The 9,940-nt window shown below is 53.6% G+C and overlaps 1 protein-coding gene and 1 long non-coding RNA gene across 3 annotated transcripts in view; one reads left to right on the forward strand and one right to left on the reverse strand.

Annotated features, from left to right (window-relative positions):
- The first annotated feature begins 623 nt into the window (after positions 1-623).
- LOC115299027 lies at positions 624-5,413 on the forward strand. Of its 2 annotated transcripts, none has more exons than XR_003911941.1 (3): positions 624-865; positions 4,414-4,720; positions 5,318-5,413. It is a non-coding gene; the product is annotated as an uncharacterized LOC115299027 (long non-coding RNA). The 2 variants fall into 2 exon arrangements; XR_003911940.1 differs by lacking the exon at positions 624-865 and adding an exon at positions 933-1,006.
- DMRTB1 (DMRT like family B with proline rich C-terminal 1) overlaps positions 2,296-9,940 on the reverse strand; it is an 8,044-nt gene continuing 399 nt past the window's right edge. The window contains 4 exon segments of the mRNA XM_029948284.1: positions 2,296-3,228; positions 4,479-4,671; positions 7,886-8,091; positions 9,709-9,940. The exon segment at positions 9,709-9,940 is cut by the window's right edge and continues 111 nt beyond it. Of these exon segments, the coding sequence (XP_029804144.1) occupies positions 3,113-3,228; positions 4,479-4,671; positions 7,886-8,091; positions 9,709-9,940 (747 nt within the window). The 3' untranslated portion in view covers positions 2,296-3,112.

Consider the following 9,940-nt stretch of genomic DNA (forward strand, 5'->3'; position numbering starts at 1 on the left):
AACTCCCCAGCCCCAAATCCACAAGATGGCCCTGAGATGCCGCCATTCATTCTGTAACAGGCACTTGCCTAACTAAGCTGAGGCCACGTTGGGAGCTGGGGACACAGGAACAAATGAGACTTGGTCTCTGCCTCCAGGAAACTTGAAGACTTGGGGGAGGGACACGTAGTCAGAGGGCCAGGACAGGCTGAGATGGCCTGGAGGAGGGGGCAGGTGAGGGAAGTCTGAAAGGGTAAGTAGGAGATGAGTAGGTGAAGCTGGAAGCACGTGCAAAAGTGCCAAAAGAAGAGAATGAGCCATGGGACCCCAGGGCTGGGACTGGGGCTGGTGTCTGAAATACAGGAGGGTGTCTATTTCACAGGCAACAGCACATGATTGCTGAGCAGCAGGCAATCACATTGCCCAGCCTAGAGGTTAATCATTCTGATTTCCCAGGGAGATCCCAGATCTCTGGGGGGCGCTTCAAGCCCTGATCTCGGGAAACGTATTCTTCCAGCTCTTCTGGCAACGGACCTGCGCGCCTCGCTGTGGCCAGTCGCTAGGCAACAGGCCCCGCCCACAGTTGCTTTCCGCCTGCCCTCTTCTGGCGGCTCCCGGATAGTACCTCCCTTCGGCTTCCGGCAATGCCAGCCAGCTGCCTTCCAGAACATTCTCCCAGCTCATAGCCAAGCCTCGGCTTTTAGGGATGAGCAGTGCTGCTGTTAACTGCCTGGTCTCTCTGGTTCCCATCCTTTTCTGCCTGAACCTGGCAGCCTCCACCCCTGCAAGACCTGGGCTGGGCCAGCCAGTGAAGAGAAGAGGCTAGAGAGATGGGCAGACTGACTGTTAAAGACACCGGCCTCAGAGCAGTAGGGAGCCATAGAAGGTGTGTGAGCAAGGCAACATGCTCAGATCTTGTGTTTCAGTGCTCCTGCTGAAGCTGCTGGAGGAACAGGGCATTCAGGGAGCATAGATTGGATTGACCAGAAAGGCTACAGGGGAGCAGGGGTCCACTGACTCCACCAAGGTAAATAGCATGGTGAGAACACAGGAAGGGACAAGCTGGGCTTCACACCAGCAGTGAGGGAGGAAGGCAGATCTCCAACCCTGTCCCACAGTTGGTCTTTTCACAGCAGCCACATCCTCAAAGGTCTGGAAAAGATGCTAAGCAGTCTTCAGACATTCTTCAGATCACAGGCCAATAGAACTGAGCAATCCTCTTCCTGGAGTCCTGGAGACATGGACTCTGGCAACAGGACACTGACCTTCTCAGCAGGCCAGAGCATCCCATCTCAAACCCCACAGGCTAACTAAACTCCTTGTTTCCTTGCACTGGTCTGGAATGTTATGGACTCCATGTGGTCAGACTCTCCTACCTCTGTGCACTTAGCAAAAATGCTTTGATTAATGCAGCTTGGTTGAAAAATCTTTCAAAACACGAAGACTAAAATGAATCAGTGTATTAAAAAAGGGGGACCAATCCGGCCTCACTTGGCCATTTTGGTCAGGGTCCAACGAGGGCAAGGTGAAAGGCCAACTGCAACCCAGGGCCCCTGCAGTACTGTGGACCCAAGGACAGGACTGAGGAGGGGGCTGGGGGGGGGGCGCAGTTAGCCTCAAAGCCAGGCTAATCCAAAACCAGACTGAAGCCAGGGCTGACCTACAGGCCTACAGGACTTGGGTCTGCTCTGCTGAAAGCACGGTCTGTAAAGCACTAACCGAAAAATTCCTAGGACTCTACCTACTCCAGCGCCTTCCAACAGAGCAGGCCCAGGCCTAGCCACTATGCCGATGTTGGGAGAACACGGATAATCACTTCTCAGTAACCTTCCTGCCACCTGTCCTGTGAGGATGCTACAGGTCAGGCAGGAAGCAGGTCAGTGTGTTCTCTTGAAGGCCAGTCCTTCCCTGCACTGAGAACAGGACACCGTCTCTCACCCAGAATCCTTCATTCCAGGCTCCCTACTGGGAGTGCCTACTTTCACCTAATTTACTCTTGCTCTTTAAGATATAGTTGAGGCCCCAACTTCTCCAGGAGGCTGTCTCTGCCCACCTACACAGCTGGGGAAGGGAGACTAGAAGAAATCTTTATTTTTTATGTGTCTGCGTTTGATTTCCTCCAAAGGTCTCCACTGCTTAAGCAAAAAGTAGCGATAGTAATCATAATGATTAATAAAAAATCTAGTAGCCTAGCCCAAGCCGCTCACTTGATAACAGAGGGAAAGGGAAAGGGGAGGTAGACCAGGGAGCGGCTTGCCAGGCCCCGGACCTTCAACCCGACACTGCCTTCCACAAGGATTTAGAGAGAGAATAAACTTTCCATGATGATTTCCAATGCTCATTTTATTTCAACAGTCAACTGTCCCCAGAGAAGGAACGGATACGACAGATGATTTAGAAGCACCGTCCTATTGTCTGAGAACTGCAGAAGTGCTTACAAACAGCCTCCTTTTTAAAGTTGGCAATCACTATAAAAATATCAAATAGTCAAACTGTAAAAGATTTTTTTAAACCAGAAATGATGTCTATAATGGCTTAAACTTTACAGATGGGAGCCCCGGCAGTCAGAATGCTTAGTAAAGCCCACTGGAGAAGGGGCGCGGGGCAGTGGCCAGGCAGCCCTCAGGATCCCGAGCAGCAAGGAAGGACGCTGCAGAACCTGCTGTCAGCGCCCTGGTCCCCGCTGCTCTGCCAGCCACCTGGATGTGCTGGAAGCCTGGTGTCTGTGCCCCCAGCAGGGACCAAGCAGAGGCAGAAGCAGAAGGATGAAATACACGTGCTTCCCGTCCTGGAAACTGGCCTGAGGAAATCAAAGACCGAGTCTGGGAGTGAATCGGACAGCGGCACAACCTGGACACGGTTAAATTCATTCCTAAATGTGAGCTTCCAGCAGCCCTCCGATCCTCAGAGCCCTGGCCCTCCCCTGCTAACGGTCCTCCGTCCCATTCAGTCCCACCCCTTGGGGCTGAGAGAACCTTAGAAATCATCCTCCTTCCTCCTGTCATGAAATGAAAATTAACTGCTCTCTTAAACCTACTACTATCCTTCCTCCCCACCCATCCTTGAACCCAGACAAGAACAGCATTGCTGTAACACCCCCAAACCCCCACACTGCTGGCCCGAGAGCCCAGGCCTAGTCGGACTGCTCCTGAGAGGGCGGCTGGCTGGGCTCAGGTGGCGGCTGGACCTCCTCCTTCTCCTCCTCAACCTCGAGCAGCACTGGGGGTGGCACCTCCAAATCCTGGTCGTCTGTGAAGGACAAAGAGGGGCTGGATTTATAGAATTCACAAGGAGGAAGATTACCTACTTTCAGATGTAAAGTTTCTGTAAGGCATTCTCACCCCTCCCGGTCCCTATGGAGAAGGACTTTGCCTCTCATTTGCTAGTCTGGACACTGGCAATCTAGTCCCCGCCACATGACACAACTCAGGTTCAAACTCCGGCTCTGCCTGTGAGTGAGTACGCTAATGCCTTCCTCATTCTAGGGTCTGTTTAATCCTCAGAATCACCTCATAAGGTAGGGACCATTATTAGTCCACTTTTGCAGAAGGTGAAGCTGAGGCACCAAGGAGTGAATGAACTTGCCCGAGGTCACACAGCTGGTAAATGCTGGAACCAGGACCTATACCCAGGCTGTCTGGCTCCAGGGCCAGCGTGCTGCAAGCTACATCCCATCTCTCCAGCCTGTGCATCTAGGCATCTCACACACAGCCAAGTGTGTAACAGGCCTTAGTTTCTTTTCCTACGGAGCCTCAGGAAAGGATTGAAAGGGGAAAAAAATATCCTAGAACCTTTAAAGCTGCAAGAGTCCGCAAAAGAAAACCACAGCATTTCTACATCTAAAATTTCAGCGGACTTTCACGGGAACCCTGTGACGTGACCCATTTTACAGATGAGAAGATGGAGTCCTAGAGAGGGTACAAGTGCCCGAGGCCACCCAGTGCACCAGTGGCAGAGCTGCACAGGACAAGATCCCGAGTTCCAGCTCTGTTTCTCCCTATGGAGTGGCCTAGAGTAAGGGGCCACCCTCAGCAGACCCAACCCACCTCCAGCTACTGCTGCAGGCTCAGCATCTGCTGTTTTCCTAGCCAGAGAGGCCCCAGCCGAGCCACAGAAGCCTGGCACTTCGGGTCTTCTGAACGCTCCACGTGCATGCCACCCTTCACATCTTTGCCCAGAAGCACTGATAAGGGGGTGGGGGGTGGGTAATTAGCAGTGGACCTGGAGCCAGACAGAATTCTGTTGAATCCAAGTTCTGCCGTCTGCCATTTACATATGCAAGAACCTCTCAAGGTGCTATAGGTCTTCTCACCTGAGATTGGGGTCCCCCTCTCTTAGATGCTTGCATATGGAATAAAGGGAAAGAGCTTATCCCAGGGTCCAGTACATTTTAACTTCTCTTCTCCATTTCCCTTCTCTCCACATCCACTTCAGATCAGATCCTCTTCCTCTAGAACATCTTCCTGGCTCCCCCAGACGCTGGGCTAGAACTCACTCACCAGCGGTTTCCTTGTCAGTATCTGGCAGGACAGCGATAGAGAAAGATGGCGGCGGCGGCGGCGGCGGTGGCGGCGGCAGGAAGTGGAGCGCAGCCAGGAAGCCCCGCGGGAGAAACTGCGGCTGCTGCGGGGGCGGCGGCTGCGGAAGCTGCGGGTAGTAGCTCGGCTGGAAGTCTCCCTCGGACTCTGTCATCTGCACGGCACACATGGCAGGGAAGTCAAGGGGGAAGAAGCTTAGCCAGGTGGGCTGATCAAACAGGTCTCATACTCCTAAATGGGGGGCGTCCTCAAGGGGTCGATTCGCCTCTCTGGCCCAAACACTTGGGCACGGGATGCTTGGAACGGGGTGTTCGGCAAACACCCACCAAATGAATGAAGGCAAGAAGAAACACCGGCACATCTCAGATGAGCCTGGGGAACTGCCACAGTCACACGGAGCCCTTTTGTGTATGCTTAGATCCATGACCTCTCTCCACCCTCAAGGCCCTAGGAGGGAGGGAGGATCTAAGTAACATCCTCACTATAATGATGGAAAACAGTGTCGGTGAGGTAAAGCTTCGGGCCCAGGGCCACAGAGCTGGTAAGCGACAGAGGCAGACCTGGAGCCCGATCTGTCGCACTCCACTGCTCTGTGCTGCGGAAGGGTCTGAATGCATCCCCACCCTCTGTGGTCCCAGGTTCTGCTACAGCTAGGGACTTAGACTCAAGAGTCAGGGGGCCTTTTGAGGCCCTGTTCCAATGCAATAGGGTGTGGTGCAGCTGTCAGAGACAAGGGAAGCACGGACCTCAGCAGAGCAACTGAGGGTGTTAGCCCTTCCACGTTTCTGTTCCTTCTTCAGGACACAGAAGCTGAGTCCATGCCAAGGGACCCCAAGGCTGGAATGGGGGCATCTGGAGTGAGGACTACACAGATTGGAGCTTAACACACAAAGACATGACTGTAATAGAAAATAATAATAAATTTCAGATGCAGTTCCTCTTATGCTTACTTCTCCATCCAGATCCTTTAGAGCAGCACTGTACAGGCTGTGTTGTGGAGAACCCTAATGTCCTAGAAGAGATTTTACGTGCTCTTAAACGTGTTCTTTGTCAAGGGAGTTTGAGAAACCCCACACACTGCCCCTACATTGGTGCCTCACACACAAGCACGTTAAGGCCTTGAGGCAGTCTGCAAAAATCACTTCCTAACTTACTTTGACCACAAGGAAAGGAGGAAAGCCCATCTTTAAATGCCTACTACCTGCCAGACCCTGTGCCAGGCACACATCACCATGCATGACACCGTTTCCGTTTGTCAGCGGCCCTGCGAGACAGGTACTCTCACCCCCACTATACAGAGTGAGATCCTCAGAGGCTAGATGACTTCCCCGGGCCATATGGCCAGTAAACAACGGAGGTAGGATTGGATCCCAGGTCTGTTGAGCTCCAAGCTTGTGCTGTTTTGTGGGAAGAGAACAGAGGAAGTAAAGCAGCAGCAAATGGGGCAGTGACAGGAAGAGGGGGCCGAAGACCTCTCTGGAGAGCACCTCAGAGCCCAGGCAGGGGGCAGCAGGACAAGGATGAAAGCAATTCATAGGCTCTTGGGTTTGAAACAGGTTCACAAATAAATGCCTGATCCTCTATCCAGACGTGGAGGGGGTGGGAAGGGGGATTATTAGTGCTTTAATTCCAAGCTGCTGAGCCAAGTCTCTCCCTGGATCACAGCTCCTGCCTGGGGCCTGCGGTGGCAGCTCAGGCCCAGATAAACCAACTGAGATCACACTCTTAACAAAGGCCGTCTGGCAAGCCTGTCAATCAGAGCCCTACCCTGGACGCCAGGCTCCATCCAAGCTTCTGTGTGAGCAGACGGTGGGTGCGTGCTCCACTTGGCCAGAGCCCCCTCTTTGTGTGAAGGCTGGAGGCGCTGTGCTCTCCTTGGGCTGCAGTGGGGTGGCCAGCACCCACAGAGTTCAGGTGGGGGGCGGGGAGTCAAGGGCCATGTTTGCTCTGCCTCTGCATGCCAGACAATCCTCAGGCAGCAGAAAGTGCCAGGGCTCCAGAGTTGGGGTGACCACTGCTCTGTCACTGACCAGCTATGAAACTTGAGTCCCAGTCCCTCACTCCCCGGTTCTGTGACCATGAGCAAATACTTAGCTTCTCTGAGTCTTCTTCCTCCACTCTACAGTGGGGTGATATAGAGTATGCACCCTGATAACTCACATAAGGTCAGGAGGCACCCCAGAAATGATCAAGACCAGTGGTTTCCAAACTGTCGCCCCTTGGATCAATGGAAAATGACATATCAGCAGAACTTTGCAATATCTGAAACAGAAGAGACGCTGCTGCGGCTGCAGCAGGAGTGGGGACCCAGGGCAGGAGTGTGCCCTGTGTGCCTGACCCGCCTGGACACATCTGGAAGCTCATGGCACCAGCTCCCCACTCTGCAGCTAAGACTCACAGTATGGAAATGTCAGGCGCTCCTCCTCCTTCTCAATCACTTTCCACAGTAAACAAAGAAGGCTTTTCTGTCCTCACTCTTCTCTACCCTCCATGCAAGACAAACATCTAACACCCAGGGTTAGGCTTTTAGCTCTGAGGGAGGGAGACAAGGTAACAGGGATCTATTTTTCCGTGAGCGTGAGCTGCATTGGAGTGGACCTTCCCCACAGGCCCAGCCTTATGGGCCCAAAGACAGGACTGGATACCCAGGCCTCTGACGACCCTGCAGTCATGACAGGTCTCCCGGCTGCCAAAAGGGAAAGGGCTTTTCACCACTCTGGTCTGGAAGAGGCTGGTAACCAAGGCCACAAAACCTGGTCACCCCGACTTAAACCTTACATAACAAGGATGGCCTGACTCTTATATACTCAGTATTCAAAACTCCAGGCCTAGGTTTGGGGGAAGATTTCCATATTTCTCATGACTAAGCTTGAATTCCTCCTGAAAGCTCTCTGCAGTCTCAAGTGGCCCATATGTTTGGGCAGGGGACCGATGTCTGCTCCTGGCTCTGCCCTCAACGGTGTGGTTCTAGGACAGTGATACTTCCTTTCTGGTACCCAGCAAAACGACGTGTCCTTCCAACACTGGCATTCCGTGAGTCCAGGCTGGTGGTCCCTCACTCAGTCGGTGGTAATGTGTGGCTACCCCCAGGTTTATCGGAGACGTGTCTGCATTCCTTCTTACCCTAGCTCCCAGCTCTGAAAAGCACATGCCACACCCCAGGTCAACTTGTCTGCACACAAATGGACTTGCCCACACATGTGCACTCCCAGAGCTGTACACTGTACAAGGTCAATGTCGTATCTGAGCACGGGCAGGGCCTAGCTCAGACTGGCACAGTGGGTCACTTCCTGGGACTGAGGATCCATAATAGCAACAGGGCACGTGAGATAAGGAGGAAGCGGGAAAGGAGTGAGGGTGGGACTTACCAAGCCTCCTCCATGGTAGGGGCTGCAGGATACATGCCGGAAGCCCCGCTGCAGGGGGGTCCCCAGAGGCGGGGATCCATCCTGGTAGCCCATCCGGAAGGGGTAGTAGGAATGCATGTTGGAGTGGCTGGGGTACAGCTTGGAAGGCTGTCTGTCCACAGCCTCAGTCCCCACCACACAATCTGAGCTGATGTTCAGAGAAAGCCCTGAAAAGGTAAGCAATGAGGGAAGTGTTGAAACGACACAGAGCCAGGGAAAAGAGCATCAGGTCACTTCGCAAAGGCAGCACACGACACTCAGATCCACTTACAAGGGTCTCCTACGTCCATTATGCTTTTGATCCTCCCTGCTTCTTAAGCCCTTCAGCCACATCCCACTGCTCTTAGAAAAAGTCCTTGGCATCACCACAAAGCCCCATGAGGGCTCGTTCCTGCCTCCACTCCAGCCTCTGCATGCACTATAACCCAGCAGCTTCTCCTTTCTCATCAACCTCAAGGCCTTCGCAGATGCTGTTCCCTCAGTTTAGAAGGCTTTCCCCCCTAACCCCGCTGTGCCTCTGGAAGTCCTCAGTAGTCAGCTCTTCCTTCAGAACACAGCAAAACCGTCAATCATTAGAGCTCTTTACATTGATTTGTGTGGTTCCTCAACCAGCGCTATCCCTCCCACAAAGACAAGATCCTTGAAGGCAACAAATGTGCCTGCCACCCTCCCGCCCCTGGTACTTCTTGATCACCAGTGAATGGCACATAGTTAAAAGCTCAGCCCCTGTTGAGATGGAACAAAGAAAGGCACTGTGTCCATTGAAAGGTATCTTCTTCTAGAATTGCTGTTTCAGGTCTTTCTTCCTCATCTAGTTTCCTGGGGACCTAGATTTTACTAGAACATCCTAGAAGACAGAAATAGCCTTCAGAGAGCATCCAGGTCAGTCCCCTTAGCATAAAGGGGAGAGACCACCAGAGAAGGAAGGAGCTTGCCCAAGGTGACTGAGCAGGTCCCCTAGCCTCCTGTGCTCTTCCCACCACAATGGCATAGGGAAAACCAAAAAAGTGCGAGTCTGTACCCAAACAGGGCCTCAAATCTATATGTGACTTGAAATTGAAATTTTAAAGAGCCTCTCACTTATGTGACTGAAATTATACTTTTAATAGTGCAAACCACAAGACATCGAGAATCATGTAATTTATGCATATGATGGGCGGGGAGGAGAAAGAGGCAACATCAATAGATCAACTGTTCTCCAGTCGGGAGCAAAGAACGGTCTCATTCCCATGCCCCGGGAAAGGGTGCACACGGGTGCGCAGGCGCAATGGGCCAGGGCCCTTTCAAAGGAAGTCCACTGGGAGGAGCCTCCAGAGGCTGGAAAGGGACGGAGTGCGCAGGTGCAGTCACGGTTGCGCGGGCCCACCCACAGTGGCCTCCTGAAGGAGGCGCCACCCGCCCAAGAAAAAGGCGGGAAGAAGCGCGCAAGTGCAATAGGGCGCCTCTCTCGGGCGTCTTCCTGAAGAAGAAGCCACAGCTAAAGCGTCTGGGGGCCATTTTCTTTCTTACTAGACGGCAACGCAGGAAGCTAAATTTTCGTATTTTAACGACCGTCAGAACCACCCGTTCCTTTCTAGCTCTTTTTACCTTTTTCCAAAATGACACCCAACCCAAATCTCTATTTAGAGGAAAGTTTCCCAAAGCAAGAGTACCTCTGGAAAGCATTTTCCCCACTGCCACCCCAAGGGTCCATCCCCGCAGGATCCCGGACAGCCTGGGCCGCCAGCTTAGGGCACTCAGGAATCCCAGGCGGGGCGAGGCCACGCGGGGCCTAGGAATCTTACCGAAGTCGGCGAACGGCAGGCTGGGCACGCGCCGCACCGGCCTGAGCAGCTCTGGGCGGTCAGGACTCCCTCTGCCTGCTATCTTCGCCCCAAGCTGGGGCCCCATCGAACCGGGCATGGCCACGGCCACTCCACCGCCGCTCCGCCTCACGTGGCTGCGGCCGCGGTCGCCCGGGACCGGCTGGAAGGCGCTCGGGCCAGGGCTCGGGCCCCGTGGGGGCCTGTCTGGGAA

Source organism: Suricata suricatta, chromosome 8, assembly GCF_006229205.1.
Source record: "Suricata suricatta isolate VVHF042 chromosome 8, meerkat_22Aug2017_6uvM2_HiC, whole genome shotgun sequence".
Lineage (NCBI taxonomy): Eukaryota > Metazoa > Chordata > Mammalia > Carnivora > Herpestidae > Suricata > Suricata suricatta.